The 24,372-nt window shown below is 37.0% G+C and overlaps 1 protein-coding gene and 1 pseudogene across 9 annotated transcripts in view; one reads left to right on the forward strand and one right to left on the reverse strand.

Moving 5' to 3' along the window:
• UACA (uveal autoantigen with coiled-coil domains and ankyrin repeats) overlaps nt 1–24,372 on the forward strand; it is a 98,791-nt gene that overhangs the window by 72,109 nt on the left and 2,310 nt on the right. For 5 of the 9 annotated variants that reach the window (XM_089907046.1, XM_089907045.1, XM_089907042.1 and 2 more), the window contains 14 exons: nt 341–411; nt 515–621; nt 3,842–4,023; nt 5,201–5,238; nt 7,928–7,996; nt 9,062–9,169; nt 9,717–9,749; nt 10,639–10,737; nt 14,291–14,327; nt 15,500–15,552; nt 17,141–19,879; nt 20,137–20,157; nt 21,668–21,820; nt 23,884–23,949. In XM_089907046.1, the coding sequence (XP_089763172.1) occupies nt 341–411; nt 515–621; nt 3,842–4,023; nt 5,201–5,238; nt 7,928–7,996; nt 9,062–9,169; nt 9,717–9,749; nt 10,639–10,737; nt 14,291–14,327; nt 15,500–15,552; nt 17,141–19,879; nt 20,137–20,157; nt 21,668–21,820; nt 23,884–23,949 (3,776 nt within the window). Of the gene's footprint in view, nt 1–340; nt 412–514; nt 622–3,812; nt 4,024–5,200; nt 5,239–7,927; nt 7,997–9,061; nt 9,170–9,716; nt 9,750–10,638; nt 10,738–14,290; nt 14,328–15,499; nt 15,553–17,140; nt 19,880–20,136; nt 20,158–21,667; nt 21,821–23,883; nt 23,950–24,372 lie in introns of those variants that run through there. The other 4 variants (XM_022579914.2, XM_022579915.3, XM_089907044.1 and 1 more) reach the window with 3 other exon arrangements.
• LOC115802765 (mitochondrial import receptor subunit TOM20 homolog pseudogene) lies at nt 2,899–3,437 on the reverse strand (annotated as a pseudogene).

A 24,372-nucleotide genomic window follows, 5' to 3' on the forward strand; every position in this document is an offset into this window, starting at 1 on the left:
TTCAGTAAGTTATAGCCATACTTTAAAATATACTATAAATAGAAAGTTTAAGTGTGATTTTCATTATCAGTGGTTACCCTTAGCACAGCAGTATATTCTTGTCCTCTGCAAGAGTGACAGTGTTCCTTGGTCCTAATAAATTATACAAAATTTACAAAATGATCTTGTGTAATCCATTTTCAGATAGAAAAATCAATGCTTGTAACGCTAAACTGAGAGTGAAGGATGTGAAGTTTAGTACTTTAGGGATTGAAGAATTTAGGCCTTATACGGGTCTAGCAAAACACCACGTGTTACCAACAGATGTTCACCATTTATCATTTTCCTTTGTTCCTCAAAGCTATGGCAGACTGTCCTTCTAGCATACAGCTGCTCTGCGACCACGGGGCCTCAGTGAATACCAGAGATGTAGTAAGTCAGTTTATGTTTATTCTCATTTCAGCTCATGTATTCTGACTTTCATGTTTTGGGAGACTCGTTGTCTGAATGCTGTCTTATTTTTCTTGTTGCTTAGGATGGGCGGACGCCCCTTGTTCTGGCTACTCAGATGTGTAGGCCAACAATATGTCAACTGCTGATAGATAGAGGGGCGGATATTAATTCCAGAGACAAACAAAACAGGTAATTCTTTTATCACGGCTCCCCAGACACCAGCTCGATGCACAGTGATCCTGAAGCTCTGCTGCTGTGACTTGGCCTTTCTATCCCCTGTGGTTCTCCCTTCCTTGGAATTAGCACTCACTTCTTATTACTCTTCAGAGTTGGCTGAAGAAGGAGGGAGAGGGAAATGGGGGATGATGACAGGGTAAACTCGAAATACAGGCAGTGATTATGGCCTGTGTTCAGGTCAAAGAACTGAAGAAAAGAGTAATTATATCCTAGTTATTTTGAGCTTATAAAATAATCTTTAATGAAATGGGCTCAAATAAGGAAGAAGAATAAAAAATGACATTTACAGTCTCTACATCTTCATTAGTAAATCTTTTGAGAGTAAGGAAGTTCTTGCGTGTCCTGGAGCTTGACATGTTTCAGTGTAGATTTTCTCAAGGTGTTTTCTCTCCTTTCTGCTGGGCACAATGCCACCTCCTTCTTTGAAACTGAGTTCATTTCTGTACCCCAATACAGATTTCATTAATTTATTTCTGCACCTGTATTTGATGTTATTTTAGTTGGTGTGCACTAACAATTTCTATCTGTAATTCTCTCTGTCCTCTTTTCTGGGTCTAGTGTATCATGCTGCTTGCTATATTATAATTCTGATGTTTATAGTCACGGAGTTTCTGACAACAAAGTATCTGAAATACATCCCTTCCACCAGTTGAAGCATTACCATAATTTATGACAAGTTTCTGAGATTGTATAGATGATTACTGGTAAAATTGTTGGTTTCTTTTCAGTTACTTTTATTCTTCTAAACACGTATTCTATTGTTTGTAGTTCACTGGAAGTAGATAAGTATAATTAGTCTTTGGATGTCACATTTTATAGCTCTCATTGTTTTCATTGTTCAGGCATCTCAAAGGAGGAAATTCTTAAGCAATTAAATCATTAATGTGATTTTTAAGAAAGTGGCTTTTTTTATATTACTTTGTTTTTGTGATACTATGATCTGGCTCCAAGCATGATTAGATTGAAAAATAAATTTTAGGATCAGAAAGGGGTGATCTGGCTGATCCACGTATACATATTTTTCCAAGTATACCTATTGTTCCAAGTATGTTTGTCTGTGTTATTTCATTGGAACTTCACAAAAAAACCAGTGCGATAGGGCAATGTGTATTATATTTAGACTACATATCAAATGGTTTTAAAGGTAAATTAAAATCTGTTTCTGACACTCTGTATTCAAGTTTCTTTTCTTTCTTCCTGTCTTACCTATAACATTTTTTCCCTTATAACAAAAAATTGGTTAATGCCTGTTTTATGTAAAACTGCATTCCAGCAACTACCGGGGAGTATAAAAGAGGAATAGAACAGACATCAAATAAAGGCAAAAATCAGTTTCCGTATGAAATTCAATATTCACAATTGAAGACAGAATCATATATAGGATAAGTCACTTCATTTCATTAAGTGTTGGTTGCCTCAGCAGTAAAAATAGAGAATTTCTAGAGTACTTCTAAATTTCCATGATGATTTAATTGTTGCATTATTATGATCTGCCAATCATACTGTTAAGTGTTTAAGTGCTGACGATTCTATCATGGCAGAATAAACCAGTGGTCCATGATAATGGGGTTAATCAAAGAAGGTTTATTTGAGGGCTTCCCTGGTGACGCAGTGGTTGAGAGTCCGCCTGCCGATGCAGGGGACAAGGGTTCGTGCCCCGGTCCGGGAGGATCCCACATGCCGCGGAGCGGCTGGGCCCGTGAGCCATGGCCGCTGAGCCTGCGTGTCCGGAGCCTGTGCTCCTCAACGGGAGAGGCCACAACGGTGAGAGGCCCACGTACAACAACAAAAAAAGAAGATTTATTTGAGAAGGCAAATTTTAAAATTAAGTGTGAAAATGTGAAGGAGATGTGTAGGAGAAGAAAGGCTCTTCTAAAGAGAGAAATCAGGAACAGGAATCTGATTCTTGGTTTGGAATAGAAGGGATTCATTGGTGACGTTTGCATGATGTGGTTCAGTTCACAAAGTGATTTATTTATTTTATTTTTTTCAGTAACTGATAGTGTATTTATAAAATGAAAACCTCTCTAACAAAATACACTTTTCACTGGGAAAATAAATAAAACAGACAAATGGATCTGCACAAAGTAAAAATTAACTTTTGTAGATTTGAGTGTAGGACAGTCCATAACAAGCTTATTTGCCCTTACTCCCCCAGAGCTGATCATCTTTCAAGTTAAGATTTTTAAAATATTTTTAAATTGAGATTATTTTATTGACACTTGTTTCTCATTCCACATCTTCAGCCAAGCTCTGAGCACTTACGGTTCTCTAATTGTTGGGAGCTTAGTCAGAAGCATCTGGAACACTGGTGGTGGAAGAGTTTGCTGCAACACTTGCAGTAACTGCTGTGGCCATCCACACACAGCAGTTGCATTTGTCAGACGGTCAACACCCTTCTCATATGCACCTTGAGCTAGTAACTCTTGCAAGCTGTATTTCTTCAAGGAAGAATTTCTGAACGGCTTCAGCATCTTTAAGGTTAGGTAACTTGGAAAGTCCAGTTCTCTCCTTGGCAGGCTTCTGTTTCTTTCTTCGTTCTCGCAGCCTGTTCTTGAAGTTAGGATCACTCCATCTCTTGGGGTCAAGGTAAATGCAGTACCCAATGAAAAGGGCCCCGCACACACCGGCGGAGATGGCGCTGTTCCGGCCCTCCATCTTCTCTCCAACGAGGAGTGTGGTTGGCGGCAGCAGGGCCCACGATGAAGCCCTTGGCCGAGAACCCTCGGAAAGGACTGTGCCACTCTGTCCTGCTGCCCGCCGCGAGGGACGCGGAAAGGCCTGCAAAGTGATTTAAATAACTTGGGTTTATCATTGTAGGTTTTGCACAGATAAGGTGACAGTATCAGTTGTGGAAGATCTTTGTGGCAATTAACTTGTAGTACATAGAAGGACTGGAATAAAGGAGGTTAATTTGGTAGTAGAAGTAACGAATGTGTGTAGGTAGATGTAAAATGTTAGCTCTGCAAACTAAGACACAAAACAAATGTTTTTTATAAATGCAATGGAGTTAAAATATAAGATAAAAATATGAAGTCAAATCTGTGTCTGTAACAACGTGGCTTTTTAAAGTAATATCTGTTCTTTAAGAAGGGGACCTCTGAAAGAGATTTCTGAAATATTTTTTTTTGATCCTTCTCAAGGTCTTTTATTCTTCCATCTTGCCTTCTAGAACTGCTCTCATGCTAGGTTGCGAGTATGGTTGCAAAGATGCAGTAGAAGTCTTAATCAGAAATGGTGCTGATGTAACCTTGCTGGATGCCCTTGGCCATGATAGTTCTTACTATGCAAGAATTGGTGACAATCTGGACATTCTAACCTTACTGAAGACTGCATCAGAAAATACCAGCAAAGGTACCAGCAGTTTTCTGTCACTAGAAAAGTGCTAGTTAATAAAGAGCAGCTTTTAAAGATTTAGGTGGTAGAGCTACAGTTCGTAAGAGGCAAAACACTCCTTACAATAAGCAGTATTGGTTCATCTCCCTCTCTGCCCCAGCTGTGTGGTTTTACATTATAGTCACTTGTCTTGAGGCAGTGTGTGTTACATTTATTGTCCAGTTTATCCAGTCAACCCTACTCTACTGTGGAGTAATTTAAGAACTGAAAAGAAAGAGCCAAATAAAGTGTTTTGCTAATATATATTTTTTGATGAGGAGGGGTGAAGTGCTTAAGCTCTTGTACTTAAAAAGTTTTAAAGAAAGAATCATTGTTTAAACATGTATTTAAAATATTCAAGTAAGATTTATTGAATACTTGTGCCACATATTTTCGTATGCTTATTAAAGAGAAATTGAAAAGCACAGAAAAGCACAGCAAGTAAAATCAACCACTCATTCTACCACTGAGGAGCCTCTACTAACATTTTGAGGAATATCTTTCCAGTCTTCTCTCTATGCATAAAATTGAGGTCACCTGTAGTGAGCTGTAGATTACTTTTTGTGTAATATAGTTCGAAGACTTTTGCCTCATAAATAAATATTTTTTCTACAGTATGAGTTTTATTGATACATAAAATTCCATCTAAGTTTAATTTAATTAAGCAGTTTTCTATAGGTGTCATTTAAGTTGTTTATACAGTTTTTACTAGTATAAATAACCATTTAGTGACTGTCCTTATGCATAAATATTTTAGCATATTTTTATTATACCCTTAGGATAACTTCCTAGAAATTGAATTAAGAGGTTTCAGGTTATGCACATTTTTTTAAGCTTTTAATATATATCGAAAAGTTGCCTTCTAATTTAGGATGTTTTAAATTTTGTATTTTTCACCTGTCTCCCCTCCCTGGCATTGAATATCATCTACAGGGATGTTGTCATAGGAAAAAAAAAATACTTTGCCAATTAGATAGGCAAAAGTGATATTTCATTGTTGTTTTAACTGTAAGGTCATAAACTTCAAAAGAAACTTAAAAATTTATTTCTTTAATATTGACTTAATTACATAATTGGTGAATGCAAATCTACCCAAGTTAACCTGCTGTTTCACTGTTCCTCTTTCTCCTCCCTTTCCCTCTCTTTAAATCTTCAGGGAGAGAAGTTTGGAAGAAAGGACCATCTTTACAACAGGTTAAAAAATTATGTATATTGTGCAGTTTAAGTAAAGTGTTGAGTAAACCTGGGTAGTGGTTATATATAACTGTTTTGAGTTTAAATGCATGCCGTTCTCTCTTCCCAGTTAATCATGCCCATGTAGAACCTAGGCCATGAGGTCCTGAGGCTTTATCCAGACACTGTCACTCAGCTTGAGACAATGGGTCTTAATTACAATGAATGTATCCAATGGGAAATAAGTAGACTCCTGATTGCTGGTCTTGAACATCCAGCCTTTTCAAGTATGGAATATTGCACCTTGTTGAGTTTCTTTGATGATGAATATTAGCTTGGTAGACCCTAGACAGTTTTCTCCTATTCTCCCTTAGTAACAGAGTCGAATATCCCCTGATGTGGGAAAATTCTTCCAAGCAATAAGAAATGAAGAAAACAGAATTCAAAACTGATTATATATGTGATTTCAATGCCACTGTTAACATTTTGATTTCTTTTTCTTTTTTTGCTGTATTTAATTTAATGAGGATTTGACTTTAAAAAAAACACAGTACGTGAAATAATTCATACCTTGCACTAAGTTTATTATCAAATCACTATTTAACCCTGGTTTTGTGTTTCAGTCTCAGTAGATGTCTAATCATTTCCCCTGATCTCTTCGAGTTAAAGTGTGTGGGGTTGCTTTGCGCACTCTTAAACCATCTCACCCAAAGCTAGTGTAGGCAGCTCTCCTCTTCTGCTGACTGTCCCCTTCCAGGCTTTCAGCTTTTCTCTAATGAGAGGGACCTGAGCACTTCCAAACCCTGAAGAGAAGTAATCAGGTACCTTCTGAGCCATCCTGTCATCATTCTGTATCATTTCTGTAGCTCGCACCTAAATTTGAAAGCTGTATGAAAGCATGCTTCCTTTTCAGTCCATCAGAATTAAGTAATACGTCCCTGCATGGGTCATATCTGCTGTCACTTTTCTTTCCCATCTGGAGCAGCTGTTTCAGCCTTTTCTCCCATTCCTCAGATAACCTAAGTGGGTGTAGAGGGAAATAAAATGTGCCCTCTTATATCAATACCAGGCATCTCACACATATTAAGAGAAAAACTATTTCTGAAATATACATGTATTTAAAAGAATTATTGAATATTAATATGGGAATGGTATCTAAATGAATAGGAATTATCTAAATGAATTCATGGAGTTAATATTCTGCTAAGAACAGTAAAACTCATTTGTTTCAGTTGTTAATTAAATACATTTAAAAATATCTGCTGTAAATAGGATTTGTTTGTGTACTAAGGGACATATAATCCTTGTTATCAAGAAGCCTACAGTATAGTTTAAAAAATAAGATGTATTCAGTTACTTACTATATGCCCATTACTGTTCTAAGTGCTGGGGATATCAGCGTTCAAATTCCCTGCCCTCATGGAGCTCCCAGCCCAGTGAGAGAGATGAACAGTAACCAGATGGGTATTTAGCACCATGGCAGATGCTTTGAAGACAAGCAGAACAGGATTAGGGAATGAAGAGGGAGAGGGCGGGAAGCTATTTTAGATGGTGTGGTCAGGAAGTGACTGACATTCTAGCAGAGGTCTGAAGGAAGTGAGGAGGGAGCCAGCGGCTCTGTGGGTGAAGCCTCAAGGGCAGAGGGAAGGGCAAGTAACAAGCCCCTGATGAAGGAGCATGTTTAACATGCCCGTGGGGCAGTAGAGGGGCAGAGTGACAGGAACCAGAGACCAGAAGGGAAGGCAGGGGCTGAAAGTGGTATGTATGATGAGACTGGTCAGATCCCACGTCAAGAACGGCCCTTTGGTAGAAGGAATGAGGCTAGACATGTAGTTTGGGCCAAATCGTGGATACAGAGCATCGTCTTAATGGGAACTTGTTCCTCTAATTCTAAATCCAAGCTCATTAGTACGATAGTTAAACACATGAGTCAACAAATAATGTGGAACATAAAATTATCTTGGAAAATTAAAGCATTCACGTTTTGTTTCTTTAGCTCTCAAAAAGGAAGAAAGAAATACCTTTCTAAATTATTGTGTAGATTTAAAGATCAATTTGGGCAAAAAAATTATTTTATCTCTTGTTTAGTGATTGTATTGTGCTTTTATTAAAGCAAATCTCTAAGCTGGAATAAAGTTTCAAAGCAGTAAGTGTACAAAAACAGATCATGTACCCAACCAAGTCATTTAGAAATCTTTTATATAGCTTTAGTCAGTGGATTGTCTATCTCTTTCTTATCACACCCTTTGATATTTTATCTCATCAGTACTCAAAGAAGTAATTTCCATATTTTCTCTCAACATTAATGTAACTCCCCCCCGCCTCCTCTTTTTAAACACCAAATTCTTCTTTTGGGAATGGTAGCTGATGCTTTATAGTACAACGTGAGTTTTGCCTCTAGTACAACTTCTCCTTTTTAAAATTTGGTGACTTTGGTTAAAATAAATACTTAGCAGTAGGGGTTTTAAATTCTGTTATTTTTTTAGTATTTAAAAAATAGATTATACTTGATTTATTTAAAACCTATATCCTTAAAGATGCTTTCCATTTGGAGTTTTAAGTGGAAACACTGCCACCTTGTGTTTTGTACAGCAAAATTTAAACTTGGATAAACTGAGAATCACTAATTGGGTGTATTGCCTATTGAGGAAAATGTACTTTTCTATATTCTCATACTTGCTAACCCGTGTTTTCTTATGTTTTACCAAAGCGAAATTTGACGCAGATGCTAGATGAAGTAAATATGAAATCAGATCAGAGGGAGCATCAAAACATTCAGGTAAAAAGAAAAAAAAATTGGTATCTTCCTTTGCAAAGAATTCCAGCATTGTTTGTAGTGGGGTTGGGGAAAAGAAAGGAAGCAAAAATGCGGGGGAAATGAGTAGGGGATGGAAGGGCAGCTTGTTATGTTTTGTGATTCTACTTTCTTGCCAAATTCCTTCTAAAAGAATTAACTTTTGATATGAATGTTTGAGTCAGTATTATCTTACAAGAAGTATTGTTTTAATATATATTAGGAAGTAAATAATTTAATAACTTTCTGTAAGTTTTTGTTGATTTAAATATATCTGTTTGGGGCCATAAATCATAAATTTGTATTCCTTTTAGAAAATTAATTATAGTGATAAAAATGATGGTTATCAGTGTAAATAAACAAAATCTGAACTTTTTCTTAAAGTATTTTTTATTTTGATTAAGAAAAATAATTTCGGTAACCACATAGCACTTTTTACCTTTTATGTTCGTCAAAGTGTTCAAAAAATAATTATTATTTGGATTGTGTTGGAAAAAGAGCCATAATTAAATGGTTTATTTTATGACTGAAATACCATTAAAATATAAATTGAATAGCCTTTTCCATATGATAAAACAAAAGCATTTTATTTGGGTTTTCATAGTTTACTATGTAGTGTTAAGAAAGTGAACTGTAGCCTTCAATTGGAGGCTTAAATGTTTTATCAGAGCACTGAAGTATTGATATTCTTATGCTTTTTTAAACTCATAAATTTGAGAGATGTTTGGCAAAAGTTAAAATGACATATTCTTCTGCTATTTTCTATTTCCAGATGATGCTTTTATTTCTTATTTATTAGAATCATAATGGTTTGCTGTCTTTGTATATAGTTGTATTTATTAGTTATCATAGGACTATAATTTTCTGCGTTATTTCTCATGTATAGATTTTAAATTATTTGAATGTCATTGAAAGTATTGTATCTTTATACTTAAAGCTGTTTTATATATGTATATATCTGTTTATGATAGTGAACTGCTTTTAGAAATTTCTTCCGTAAGAATTGCTCCTTTAAAGTTGGCCTGGCACCTGTTATCTTTGCTATTTAAGGATCTGGAGATTGAAAATGAAGATCTGAAAGAGAGGTTGAGAAAAATTCAGCAGGAACAGAGAATATTATTGGATAAAGTAAATGGTTTACAACTACAGCTGAATGAGGTAAATAATCTGCGTCATACCAGAAAAATCCAGAACTGTTTTACTACGAGTCATTATCATCGGTAACAAATTGTTAATGACGGCCCATCACAGCAAGTCATGGTGCCAGGTGCTAAAGGAGGTAAAATCAGGTCATTGCCCTGTGGAAAGTCATATCTTATTAGGACCTTTACATGAAACAAGGTCGGATCTAAGAACAGAGAACACTGTTGGTCTGTGGTGATGACAAAGGACTGAACTGTGACTGGAGTTGTGGGATTAGAGAGGAAGAAGTAGACAGAAGACGTGAGGAGGAAGAGCAGGTAAGAGTTTTAAGTAACTGATGGGGTCTCAGAAGAATCGAAAGTGCTTCTGAACCTGGTTAGTGAGAAGCATGAATGACAACGTAGAGAACAGAAGTAGTAGCACATAGGCATTTTCTTCTCACAGCCTAATCCCCAATCTTAATGACATGCACCAGTCTTTTTAAAAGATATTTGCCAAGCTCATGCTTTTTAACATAAACTTTCAAGAGTGAAAATACATTTCTTCTTCTTTTTAAATTTAGGAAGTAATGGTTGCTGATGATCTGGAAAGTGAGGTAGGATGATAAGTTTTACTTTAAAGCTGTAAATTGTTGTGTAAATTGAAGATAACATTGCAATAGAGGTTTAAATCCTGAACTGATGTGGAGACAGAATTCTCTTTTTGGTTATTGCTCAAAGGAAAAAACAAAACCTATGTGTGACTGTAAAATTATGTTTTGAGTATAGTGGCGTGGGTTATTGTAGGCATTTTCTTGTTACTGAAATGAGCCTCTGAATGGCTCATTTTCTATGAAACTTTTCATGAAAAGATATAAAATTCTAAGCATTATAGAGAAAATGTCTGAAAATGATAAGATTTAAAACAAACCACAGAAATTTGAATTTTTCATAATATTGTTTGTGTATATTGTATATTATTAGTATAGTTCTGCAAATTTTGAACTCTACTAATAGTTAAAAATTGACCAGGTTAGGGCTTCCCTGGTGGCGCAGTGGTTAAGAATCCACCTGCCAATGCAGGGGACACAGGTTCAATCCCTGGCCTGGGAAGATCCCATGTGCCACGGGGCAACTAAGCCCGTGCACCACAACTACTGAGCCTATGCTCTAGAGCCTGCGAGCCACAACTACTGAAGCCTGTGCACCTAGAGCCCGTGCTCCGCAACAAGAGAAGCCACTACAATGAGAAGCCTGCACACCGCAAGGAAGAGTAGCCCCCGCTCGCCGCAGCTAGAGAAAGCTCACGCATGGCAACAAAGACCCAACACAGCCAAAAAAAAAAAAAAAAAGTTCCGTTTTAAAAAAAAAAAAAATTGACCAGGTTAGAGAATTCATTAACTATAGTCCTCAAAGTAATTCTAATTCACATTTTCTAAAACACATTTTTAACACAATTTCAAGCACAGGGTGATTTTGCTCTGTATTTATTTCTTTCCATTTCAGAAAGAAAAGCTGAAGTCCCTTTTGGCAGCTAAAGAAAAGCAACATGAAGAAAGCCTAAGAACCGTTGAGGCTCTGAAAAATAGATTCAAGTATTTTGAGGTATAGAAAGCTTAAATAAATTATTTCATGTAACTCATAATGGGCAGTGGTAAAGGGCTTGAAGTCAGGCTTGAATTTGAATTATCACTCTCTTCTTTATAGTGTGACCTCGGGCAATTTATTTAAAGTCTCTGAGCTTTGTGCTGCTTTGGCAAAATTGGGGTGATTGTCCTTTTTTCCACAGAGTTGTTTTAAAGGTTAAATGAGATCATTGAAATTGACTAAACTGACATTTAGTTCAGTTCCAGTTTCTCTTCCCCAGCCTTCCTCTTTGTCATCTTTACCTTTTCAAGACATACTTTTACCTGTAAAATTACAATGATTATGATGGTGTTAATAAAAAGCATCATTTAAGTGAAAAGCAGTAATCCCAGGATTATCTCAGAAAGGACCTTGTGCATATATGGATTTGTTTGGTGAGAGTAGTGTGTTAATAAGGCTCAGATCATATACTTATCTTTTGTTGGCTCAATTAGCTCTTAGTTTTTCCAAGACTATGTTTTTTTTTTGTTTTGTTTTGTTTTGTTTTGTGGTATGTGGGCCTCTCACTGTTGTGGCCTCTCCCGTTGCGGGGCACAGGCTCCAGACACGCAGGCCCAGCAGCCATGGCTCACGGGCCCAGCTGCTCCGCGGCATGTGGGATCTTCCTGGACCGGGGCATGAACCCGTGTCCCCTGCATCGGCAGGCGGGTTCTCAACCACTGCGCCACCAGGGAAGCCCCCAAGACTATGTTTTCTTTAAACTTTTAATCAAAATACAATATACGTTAAAAAGAACATGTTAAAGTGAATAAGTTGAAGAATTTTCACAAATCTAACATCCCAGATCAGGAAACACCACATAACTAGTACCCAGAAGCCTCCTCACGCTTGCTCCTTGCACCAAGGGTGACCACTCTCCAGACTTTTAACTCCATAGATTTGTTCTGCAAGGCCAAAATATATATTTTATAAATGTTGTTCATCATTGGGGTCACTGAAGAGAGTGGCTGATTCAATGTGAGTCTTTTATCTTTATTGTGGAATATAACTCCAAAGTACATAACAAAAATAAATTTTTTGTGTGTAAGTTTAAAAATATGGGTGTAGCTATGAAAAAGAATGTAAAGACATGGATGTATCTCAAGACGTAATGTTGCATGAAAGAAATCAAGACACAAAGAGCACATACTGCCTGACTCCTTTTCTGTGAAGTGCAGAACTAGACAAAGCTAATCTATGCTAATACAGGTCAGAATAGAGGCCACCCTTTGGTGGCCGGTTACTGACCTGGACGGGGCATGAAGAAACTTCTGGGCATGCTAGACAGGTTCTATATCTTGATCTGAGTTGTAATTACACAAAGTATACATATGCAAAAATTCATTGCACTGTATTACTTGTGTACTTTATTGCAGGTGAGTTATGCCTTGATACATTAAAAAAAAAAACAACCAAAAACCTGTGTTTATATTTATAGACTGAATTCTGAAATTATTTAGAAACAGTTTTATAAGCTAAAGAACAGTCTAGTATAGGGCCTTCTATCTCTTTCCACATTTGAAGACTTTTTTTAAGGTTAGTAGTGAAACTAGTGATAGCTAACAAGTTCATGACCCCCAACCATGTGCCAGAAATCGCTTTGTGCACTTTACATGCATTTAATAAACACATCAGCTTGGTATGGTATGTTTTCATTTTATCTCCACTTCATAAGTGAAGAGACTGAGGCAAAAGCAGTTTACCCGTGCGGGGTTTTATAAATAAGAGTAAGTGTCAGAGCCAGAACCTGAACTCAGGCATTTTGTGCCCCTAACTACAATACTAGTTTTACACTCAGCTGGAGAAAATACAGAAGTGTATGTGGGCCTTTGAAGTATTCATCAAAGTTTGAAACCTATAATTGGGTACTGTTTTTGTGTTATTTTTCTCCTAAGAGTAGACTCCCATGTCTTAAGAATAGATGGTTTTCTGTAGCTTCAGACAAGTCTGTAACTTTGAATGAGGTTATTATAAACTATAGGAAAATACTTACTGTTTCTTATAAAACAGCATATATTTATTTCAGAAAAATTTAAAAATATAGTTAAACTAAAAGTAGAAAATAAACACACCTATAAGCCCAGCACTCTTAGCACCTGACATCCTTTCAGACCTTTGTTTGAACAAAACTTGTGTTATATACGTGAATTCAACAGGTAGTCTTATTATTTATCCTGTTGTGTAAGTTTTTGCACTCAATATAATGGGGGCATTTTCCCCAGTCAGATGAATTTTTATACTAGAAATTATTTATAACCTTCAAAAAGAAAATTACAGGGTCCACTTTATATGTGACCCAGTATTTATGAGAGCAGTCCTTAAAAACTAAGGAATCATAATTTATAAATATTGAATATCCACTACTATATCATCTCACATACTTAAAAGTCTTCATAAACTGCCAACAGAATTGCTGTGTTACGTGTAATACTTAATATGTAGGCATTTTCCTTATAGAGCAGGTTTGGGAAAACATGGATATTTTAGAACAAGGCTAATTTTATGTTGTAACTCATGCATTTGTTTTCATTTGAGTCATCAAGTCAAGGTAATGAACCCAAACTAAGTTTTTTGCACTCCTTATGTGCCTTGGCCTCCCCTTACCCATTCATGTATAAGCACATTTACTACCTATTACAGACTCTAGTATTAAATATTACTTAGAACAAAGAGCTTACCTAAGTTTACAGATACTTTTCCATACCCTTGGGGCAATAAGTATTAATGGGACATTAATTTAGTTATGGAACTGTGGGCCGTTTTTATCATGGTCACCTATCAGAGTCTGACACATAGCTATTAGTACTAATATAGACAGATACACAAACATGAAGTACATCTGCATACCTTTACTCTCAAAAGTATAGTATTTTAATTTATGTTAGGTTCTTTGTGTCTAGCTTACTTGGGATGAGCAATCCAAATATATTTTAACTCACAGTATCTAAAATTTCTCTATTCTCCTTTTCCTAACTGATGTATTGATGGATTTATTATGAACTATATGTAGCTCTTTGCCTCAGTTTCATTTCCTGCTCTCTGTCTCCTTTTACCTTCAAAGGTAATTGGTGTTCCATAAATTCTGAAAGAGGGGGTTAGGCTAATGTTTCACAGGCGATGAGGTAGGGTTCGTGCTCCCCAAAGGTGGTAAAGTAAATTGGTTTATAGAGGTGAATGTGGCATTTCCTTCCTTTGAAGTAAAGAAACAGCAGAGAGTATGCATCCAAGGTTGTTTCATTTCATTTGGAGCTTGTTTTTGTTTTTTTTTTTTTTCTTTTGAGCAGTCAAGTTTTTCCTTGAAATACTTGGCTGCTTTTATTAAAATGCTGAGTGAAGTAGTTTATTCCCAACTGATCTCTCTAACTGTGTTCTGCCTTTCTGTAAGTTCGAGTAGAATAATACCCAGGAGAAACAAGGACTGTTGAAAATGTGGTTTTAATGACTGGATCATTTAGAGCTAAAATAGATACAGAATTTAACAAAATGAAGCAGTATTCACCTAAAATGTTTTAATGTATCCTTCTGATTTCAGAGCAATCATTTAGGATCGGGAAGTCATTTCAGTAACAGTAAGTATAAAAGTATAGATTATCATTACAGTTCAAGCAAAAAAAAGAATGTTTATGCCTCTTTATTTCGTCTAACCGTATATGATATTCCTGCTGCAAAACTTCATCCAACTACTTGTGTGTTATACCTCAACATGGAACTAGGAAGAGATTAAAATGACTCCTGTAGTCTCTAACATAAAATCTGGTAATCACTGAGGCTCTGATTTTCCTTAGGACCTAGATTTTTAAATTGTATATTGTACGCATTACCAAATTTGCCTTGTCGCATGTTAGACATTTATCTTGTGATATTTGGTGTCTGCTTTTTATGGAAAGAGACGTAAACATAGTTTTCTAATTTGGAGAAATCTTTGGATATAGTCTCAATGCAGGTAAGCATTTTAAAATTAGATGTTCCATAAATATTTATTATTTTAAGACTATACATAATTTTCACTTTTGTTTATTCTCCAATTTTAAACAATTTCTCTAGAAAAATCTAATTTTTTGCTTCTTGTTGAATATTAAATTATCCATTAGCTAACTACAATCGAAATATTTATCCTATAAATTGCAAAGAACACCATTTTTATTTTGACTAATATACATATTTCATAATAATCATTTAACTTATTTAGTCTAACAATTTTACATAATTCAAAAAACTAACTTAGTGGGACTTCCCTGGTGGTCCAGTGGTTAAGAATCTGCCTTCCAATGCAGGGGATGTGGGTTCGATCCCTGGTTGGGGAACTAAGATCCCACACGCCGTGGGGCAACTAAGCCCGCGCACTGCAACTACTGAGCCCACGCACCTCAACTAGAGAGCTCACGTGCTGCAAACTACAGAGCCCACGCTCTCTGGAGCCCATACGCCGCAACTACTGAGCCCGTACGCTGCAACTACTGCAGTGAAGAGCCCGCGTGCCACAACTAAGACCTGACACAGCCAAAAATAAATAAATAAAATATAAAAACCAACTTAGTATCTATTCAAAAGAATATACATACTTTCCTTATGTATATAGGAATAATAAGGAAAAATATGGATATTTTAGAACAAGGATAATTTTATGTTGTAACTCATGCTTCTTTTTTACTTGAATAATAAAGGAGATAATAACACCAAATTAATGCTTAGCCTTCTTTGATATGGATATTTAAGATATCATTTATTTGGACTTATTTAGGAAAAGAAGATATGCTTCTTAAACAAGGTCAAATGTACATGACAGACTCACAGGTAATATTTTATTTTAAAATATATTTATAAAAATAATTGTGCCTTTTTAAAAAGAGGAAAAGAGCATTGTATATTTATCATCTATATGTACATTGAATAAGGTTTTCATTATCAAAGAAAAGTTGGCCTTGTGGTCTTGAGTTTAATAAAAGCAGATATTGCTGTGTCTGGTGCCCTCTAGAGTATTTTTGGTGACAGTGACTTAAATAAGAGATTTGAATTACAATTTCATTGTCTTTGACAGTAGCCCTCTATTCTTTAACAGCAGTTGGTCACCTCTTCATATTTGCCCATTAAAGGGGGAGACAGGTATGAATAATTCAAAAGGCATTTGTCTTGACTTTTAAATGTATTGTTCCTTGCATTCAAATATATATTCTATGTTTTGGAAATTCACCACAAAATAAAGCTTCCAAGACAGAGTGTTATCTGATTTTCTTACTTGTTTAACTGCTCCTCACTTTTAGTTTCCAGTAAATACAAGGTTTGCATTTTTAGTACCTTCTGTGAACTGCAGAACTGATAAATATTTGGTCTTTTAAAGGTTTTTTTACATACTTTCTTCTGTAGAAGAGTGAATTAGCCTATATGATGTCTAAGATCACTCTAAGCTGGAAACTTCTAAGATTGTAAGTTGAGAGACTGGTTGTCAATCAACTGAATAATATTTAAGAACATAAGATAAATATTTGATTGTAATAAAATAAGTATGGAAATTGTGAAGCTGTGTAAGTAGTTTGTTGGTAGATGATAGTAGTCTTAGTCTAAAGATAACTGGTAAGTTGAAAGATAATTAGAAGCAGACTGAGGCTGAGAAATTATTCCATGTTGTTAATTTTCTTCTTCATCCATGGGAAGGCAGTGTGGATTGAAATGAACAACAGTAAAACCTGCCTATTAAAATAGTGGGTTGTACTCATAGCACATGGCTTTTTTACTCATAGCACATGACTTTAAAAGAGCCCTTACTATAATAGGGTGGCTGGGGAAAAATAGAAATAGTTAATCTTTCATGGTTATATGTTCTGATACTTATGAAATATTTCAATGAGAACTTAAATTGTACTTCTTTTTGTTAGCATTTAATAGAGGAAACAAGATGTCAATCCAATTTTGTAGTAAGATCATATGCTAAGTTCTAATTTATCTTTCTTTTTGAGAGAAGAAAACGTGTTTCTATTTTTGAGTTGCTTAACATCATTCTCTTGACAATTCTTATACTAGCTAGGATTATTTTGGTAGTATTTTTATAATTTAAACAACAGTACACTGGAGTTAACATTGAGGGAACTTAGAAGTCAATATATGTTATTAGAAAATAATATTCTATGGAATTATTTGCAGATTTAAAATTGTGAAAGCCTTGTTTTTACTCAAGGGTTCTGATGACTTTCTTCAGAATTTGAAGTTCTAAGCACATTATGTGCCATAAAACATAGAAATAGTAAATGTATGTTGATAAAGTTGATATTCATGTGTGGATAGGTATTACCAATGGTAAGTTTGGTAAATAAGTTTGGTAAATAAGTAAGTGTCTTCTTTAGGCTTTTGGAATTGATATTTTATTTTATTATTATTATTTTTGCAGTGTACTTCCACAGGTATGCCAGCCCATATGCAAAGCAGATCTATGTTAAGACCACTAGAGCTGGCCTTACCTAATCAAACCTCATATTCAGAAAATGAAATTTTAAAGAAAGAATTAGAAGCAATGAGAACTTTCTGTGATTCTGCAAAACAAGACAGACTCAAGCTCCAAAATGAACTGGCTCACAAGGTGGCAGAGTGCAAAGCCTTAGCATTGGAATGTGAAAGGGTCAAAGAGGATTCAGATGAGCAGATAAAGCAACTAGAAGACGCCTTGAAAGATGTTCAGAAGAGAATGTATGAGTCAGAAGGTAAAGTGAAACAAATGCAGACACATTTTCTTGCCCTGAAAGAGCACCTAACAAGTGACGCAGCTACTGGGAACCACAGACTGACAGAGGAACTGAAGGATCAGTTGAAAGACATGAAAGTGAAATATGAAGGTGCGTCTGCAGAAGTGGGGAAATTAAGAAACCAAATCAAACAAAATGAGATGTTAGTCGAAGAGTTTAAGAGGGATGAAGGCAAGCTAATGGAAGAGACTAAGCGACTGCAGAAGGAATTGAGCATGTGTGAACTGGAGCGAGAGAAGAGAGAGAGAAAGGTCACCGAGATGGAAGGCCAGTTAAAGGACTTGTCATCCAAGCTGGCCCTTTCCATTCCAGCAGAGAAATTTGAAAACATGAAGAGCTTGTTGTCAAATGAAGTAAACGAGAAGGCAAAAAAATTAATAGAGATGGAAAGGGAATATGAAAGATCACTTAGCGAAATTAGACCGTTAAAGAGAGAACTTGAGAATTTGAAGGCCAAACTGGCTCAGCAGGTCAAGCCGGAAGAACATGAGCAGCTCAAGAGCAGATTAGAGCAAAAGTCAGGAGAACTTGGGAAGAGAATCAGTGAGTTAACGTCGAAAAATCAGACACTACAAAAGGAGATCGAAAAGGTCTATCTGGATAATAAGCTCCTCAACCAACAAGTGCATAACTTAACGACTGAAATGAAAAATCATTACGTCCCTTTAAAAGTAAGTGAAGAAATGAAAAAGTCACGTGATGTAATTGTTGATGATTTGAATAAAAAGCTTTCAGATGTGACACACAAATATACAGAAAAGAAGTTGGAAATGGAGAAATTGCTGATGGAAAATGCCAGTTTAAGTAAGAACGTTAGCCGCCTGGAAACTGTGTTCATACCTCCAGAGAAACACGAAAAAGAGATAATGGCCCTGAAATCTAATATCGTTGAACTTAAGAAGCAGCTATCTGAACTTGATAAAAAATGTGGTGACGACCAAGAGAAAATATATTTGCTCACATCTGAAAACACTGACTTGAAAAAGATAATGATTAATCAGTATGTGCCAGTGAAAACCCACGAAGAGATTAAAACTGCTTTGAGTAGCACATTGGATAAAACCAGCAGAGAATTAGTAGACGTGAAGAAGAAGTGTGAAGATATAAATCAAGAATTTGTGAAAATAAAAAATGAGAATGAAATATTAAAAAGAAACCTGGAAAACACTCAGAACCAAGTAAAAGCTGAGTACATCAGCCTAAGAGAGCACGAGGAAAAGATGAGTGCTGTGAGGCAGAGCATGAAGAAGGTCCAGGACAACAGTGCCGAAATATTGGCTAACTACAAAAAAGGCCAGGAGGAGATTGTAACACTGCATGCCGAGATCGAGGCCCAGAAAAGGGAACTTGACACAATACAAGAATGCATCAAGCTAAAATATGCCCCAATTATCAGCTTTGAAGAGTGTGAGAGAAAATTTAAAGCTACCGAGAAAGAACTAAAAGAACAGTTATCCGAGCAGACACAAAAGTATCACATCAGCGAAGAAGAGGCCAAGAAGTGCAAGCAAGAAAATGACAAGTTAAAGAAGGAGATCCTCACTCTTCAGAAGGATCTAAAGGATAAAAATGTTCTTGTTGAGAATTCTTATGAAATGGAAAGAGCATTAAGCAGAAAAACAGAAGAGCTGAACAGACAGTTAAAAGACCTGTTGCAGAAATACACAGAGGTAAAGAACGAGAAAGAGAAGCTGGTGGAGGAAAATGCCAAGCAGACCTCTGAGATGCTTGCAGCACAAACTCTTTTGCAGAAACAGCATGTTCCACTGGAACAGGTTGAGGCCCTGAAAAAGTCTCTTAATGGCACAATTGAGATGCTTAAGGAAGAACTGAAGAGTAAGCAAAGGTATTATGAGAAAGAGCAGCAGACAGTGACCCAACTGCGGCAGATGCTAGAGAATCAGAAGAACTCCTCTGTGCCCCGGGCAGAGCATTTGCAGATTAAGGAAGCATTTGAGAAAGAAGTTGGAATCATAAAAGCTAGCTTGAGAGAAAAGGAAGAAGAGAGCCAAAACAAAACCAAAGAGGTCTCCAAACTCCAGTCTGAGATTCAGAATACGAAACAAGCATTAAAAAAATTAGAGACTAGGGAGGTGGTTGATTTGTCTAAATATAAAGCAACGAAAAGTGATTTGGAGACACAGATTTCCAACTTAAATGAAAAATTGGCCAATCTGAATAGGAAGTATGAGGAAGTATGTGAGGAGGTTTTGCATGCCAAAAAGAAGGAACTGTCTGCAAAAGATGAGAAGGAATTGCTCCATTTCAGCATTGAGCAAGAAATCAAGGATCAGCAGGAACGATGCGATAAGTCCTTAACAACAATCACAGAGTTACAGAGAAGAATACAGGAATCCGCCAAACAGATCGAAGCTAAAGATAATAAGGTAATAATAATACCTTAGGTAAGCATGGCTTGGTGTTGGAAACCCCAGAGCAGAACTGCCAGAATAGAATAGGACTCTTTACCGTAGCACTCCACAAGACAAGTTTACAAAAGCATTAACAAAGTGACCATTAAATGCCACCTTTTTAGTTTGACTACGAGTATGCAAAAAAAAAAAAAAAAAAAAGATTTGGAGTTGACAAAAAGGTAAAGTCACACAAACAAAAATCAAAAGCAGTTTTCCTTTTGTTTCCTCAGCTGGTACAGCCAAGAATTGAGGTAAGATGGGGAAACTCAAGATTCACTTGCCTCAAAAATGAATGGTCAAAACCCAGTGGGTTTTAAGGTACCTAAAGAATGGTGAGGGAGAGGAGGAAAAAATACTGTGTTTCTGGGCTATGAGAAACTAAGGATGCTGCAGAGCTCACCAGACTTGATCTTGGCACTCACCCATACCAGTAAATTGAGCCCTCCCAACTCATTGTACATCCTTTCCCCGTATCTTCCTACAGACAGAATATCTTGCCCCTCCTTTCTACCTACTTAAATCTTCTACATTCCTTAATGCCCACTTCATCACTTAACCCTCCTTCCTAAAGCCTTCATTGGCCAATCTAGCCTACAGTAAACTGTTCCTCTTCCAAAATGCATGTTGTATTTTGGTTTTGCCATCCATTTACAACATATATATTACCGTGTCAGAATGATGTGGTTGGGACTTCCCTGGTGGTCCAGTGGTTAACACTCCACGCTCCCAATGCAGGGGGCCTGGGTTCAATCCCTGGTCAGGGATCTAGATCCCACATGCCACAACTAAAGATCCCACCCGTGTGCCACAACTAAGACCCGGCACTGCCAAATAAATAAGTATTTTAAAAAAAAATGATGTGGTTAGTCTGTCCAACTAGTTTTTTTTGCGGTACGCGGGCCTCTCACTGTTGTGGCCTCTCCCATTGCGGAGCACAGGCTCTGGACGCACAGGCTCAGCGGCCATGGCTCACGGGCCCAGCCGCTCTGCGGCATGTGGGATCTTCCCGGACCGGGGCACGAACCCGTGTCCCCTGCATCGGCAGGCGGACTCTCAACCACTGCGCCACCAGGGAAGCCCTTTCCAACTAGTTTTTAAGAGCAGGTTCATAACTTATGTTTCCATCTTATCATTCATTCTCATGGTACAATTTACAGAATAGGTGCTCAATAATATTTTCAATACTGGTAGTTGAATAAAGTATGTACTATGAAGATGAGAAATCATGGAGATTGAGTTCAGTTTTACCCATTCAACAAATAATTATTAAATGCCTTCTACCTGCAAGGTACTACGCTTAATGCTGGGGGTATAGTGACAAGTGAAAGCAGACACAGCCCCAGCCCTCCTCAGTGGACAGGTACAAGTACTGACTTTCTGACATGTCTGCTCATATGACCCAGAATTTTAGTGCTCTCAGCTTGTTTGGAAGTCAGTTATGAATATAATGTATAATTATAATAGCAAGTTATTAATATCTACTTACAATTGTCGCTATTTATTAAGCATATACTACATACCAACATGTATTTATGATTTCATTTAATTTTCTTAACTATGAAAGGTTTTCCCCTTACTGAGAGGAAATTATATATTGTACATACTGTTGATAACAATCTTGACAGCGTTCATTCCTCAACTTTCTGGTATATAAAGATAAATTTTGTGTCTCAAGGAATGAGTTCTGTGTAAAGATGTTCATTGTAAGTGAATAAGTGACTAATACATGTTTCTCCCACAACTCCTTTGTTTTTTTATAAGATAACTGAACTGCTCAGCGATGTGGAAAGACTAAAACAAGCACTCAGTGGCCTTTCCCAGCTCACCTGCGCGAGCAGGAGTCCCAGTAAGAGGCAGAGTCAGCTGATTGGCAGTCTGCAGCACCAGGTCAAGTCCCTGCAGCAGCAGCTGGCGGTGAGTAACCGGGGCCTGCAGGGCTTCGTGCTGATCTGTGCAGGGTCTCGTTTGTTTGTTCGTAAAATCTCATTTAGAAACCAGATTGATCTTTGGCTATGTTCAGATCCAAGAATGTAATCATTTTTGCTAATAGTTACTTATACTAATGATATAATATCATTTTTTGCGTGCTTACTGTATACCAGGCACTACACAAAACATTTTACATACTTGATATTTAAACTTGATCTTCACAATCCTACAAGGTTTTATCCCCCCTATTTAATTCTTAAGGAAACAAAGATGAAAATATGCCTGGGGTCATACAGCTAGGATTTAATCCTGGGACTTGCTGACTCCAAATCTGATAGCTTTCCAACTGTAGCACACTCTCTAAAATATTGGTCCACTAAACTGAAGGGAGTTTTTTTAATAGTCTTTTATCCTTATGAATGAAGGTAGGCATTCCTATGGTTTTATACATTATATCCTTACATATTAAAAGAAAACATCTGTGTATATATATTCATATAGATACCTATATGGATATGTATCTCCTTTATATATTAAAAGAAAGCATCTGGATTAAGAAGCTGAAGTTGGGATCTCAGTTCTAAGCCCTGCCAGTTAAAAGAGAGTGACATGGAACATTTCCTCTTAACCCTTGGCTTCCTCATCCATAAAAATAGGATAATATGAACTGATTGTTTGCTTTTTTAATTGGATGAGCTATGGGGCTAAGTAAAACATAGCCCAACCAAATGTAAATTGTTGGGTAATATTTTCCTATTCTATAGAAGTTTGTCATGAGTTATTTTTGAATAGAAGAAAGTTATTTTTTAAAGTGTTCATTTTATGACACCGTTGCCCTACAGATTAATGATGACATATTACTGATTTGGATCTTATCGAAAGGATATGGTAGTCTCTTCAGTATTCAGAAATATGTTTATTATGTTCATGGCACTATGCTAAGTACTGTCAGGGATAAAGAGAGTGTACAGTTCCTGTCCCCAAGGAGGTCTGGGCAGTTAGGCAAAATATAGATCCATGAAAAGTAAAATAACGAGACAAAAAATATCAAATATAGAACTAAGAATATGATCCCAGATTCTAAGTGATATGAATTCCCAGGAAGGAAAGATTACTGATGTGGTGGGAGCTGGTTTCAAAGAGGAAGGGAGTACCTGGCCGGAACTTGTAGCTAGATGGTGTTCGGGTAGGTGGAAGGAAAATAGAGACTCTCCCTGGCAAAGGAAATAGTGTGAAGGAAGGCATGGAGGTGGAATCAAGTGGCATGCCCCAGGGGTAGTAAAAGGCTGCTCAGCCTGGCTAGGCATGGGAGCTGTGTTTGAGGTCAAGTTGTAGAGACTGTTGAGAATCAAGCTGATGAGTTTGATTTCTCTCTTATATCTAATGAGGTGTCACCCAAGGTTTTTGAGTCAAAAGTGATGCGAGGAAAGAGCTACCTCAGTCTTGGAAGCATGAAAAGGAATAAAGTCTAGAGACAGGGGATGAGATGGGAAATTTTTGCAATAATCCAAAGCATAAGTTGATAAGTATTTGGGTAATTCATGGCATTAGATATGAACTCAGGCAATAATTTCACGTTACCTAGGGTAAGTGCATTGCTTTCACTGTGAATGTCCACACATTCTTTAGAAAAGTTTATACTATTGTTATGCAATGGAATTTTGCATCTGGTGGGTCCAAGGTGGTTTGTTATAAGAAGTAGCAGGAGCACTTTAATAATACTACCGTGTAGGGCTTCCCTGGTGGCGCAGTGGTTGAGAGTCCGCCTGCCGATGCAGGGGACACGGGTTCGTGCCCCGGTCCGGGAAGATCCCACATGCCGCGGAGCGGCTGGGCCCGTGAGCCATGGCCGCTGAGCCTGTGCGTCCAGAGCCTGTGCTCCGCAACGGTAGAGGCCACAACAGTGAGAGGCCCGTGTACCGCAAAAAAAGAAAAATAATACTACCGTGTAGAAGCATCAAGCCTGAGGACAGCATTGTCACAAGCCTTCATGTGGTTGAAAACGTGAATGCTGATATTCTGATCTGTCCATCTTTCCACACTTGTAGGATGCTGACAGACAGCACCAAGAAGTAATTGCAATTTATCGGACACACCTTCTTAGTGCTGCACAGGTAAAGAAGAACTACTCCTTTGGCTAGGATATTGTTTCAGAGAAAATAATTTTTTATTTTCCAGTAAATTTATGTGAAAGTCATTGATGTTTAAAGTAGTTGAACCCCCATATGCTTATTTTAAAATTGTTTCTTTTAATCATGGCTTGCATTATCTCCCAGAGAAATTTACAAAGCTGTATGGCAACACAGCATCTTAAATTTAGTGTTGTCTCCATCTGCTTGTCATTCATTTTATAGACAGTTTGGCAACATGTGATGGCAGCACACGTTAATGGTATTGCTAGCTGGAGATGATGCCTTGACATCCACACATGTCCTTTAGCTAAAAGAGGAGAGTAGGAAGGACTTCATTGTTTCTTGGTAGCTCAGGAGTGTTTCTTTGAAAGGTAGAGAATACCAAAAAAGTGCAAAAATGACAAG

Source organism: Delphinapterus leucas, chromosome 2, assembly GCF_059928025.1.
Source record: "Delphinapterus leucas isolate spDelLeu-1000000601 "Yukka" chromosome 2, BTC_Dleu_Yukka2, whole genome shotgun sequence".
NCBI lineage: Eukaryota > Metazoa > Chordata > Mammalia > Artiodactyla > Monodontidae > Delphinapterus > Delphinapterus leucas.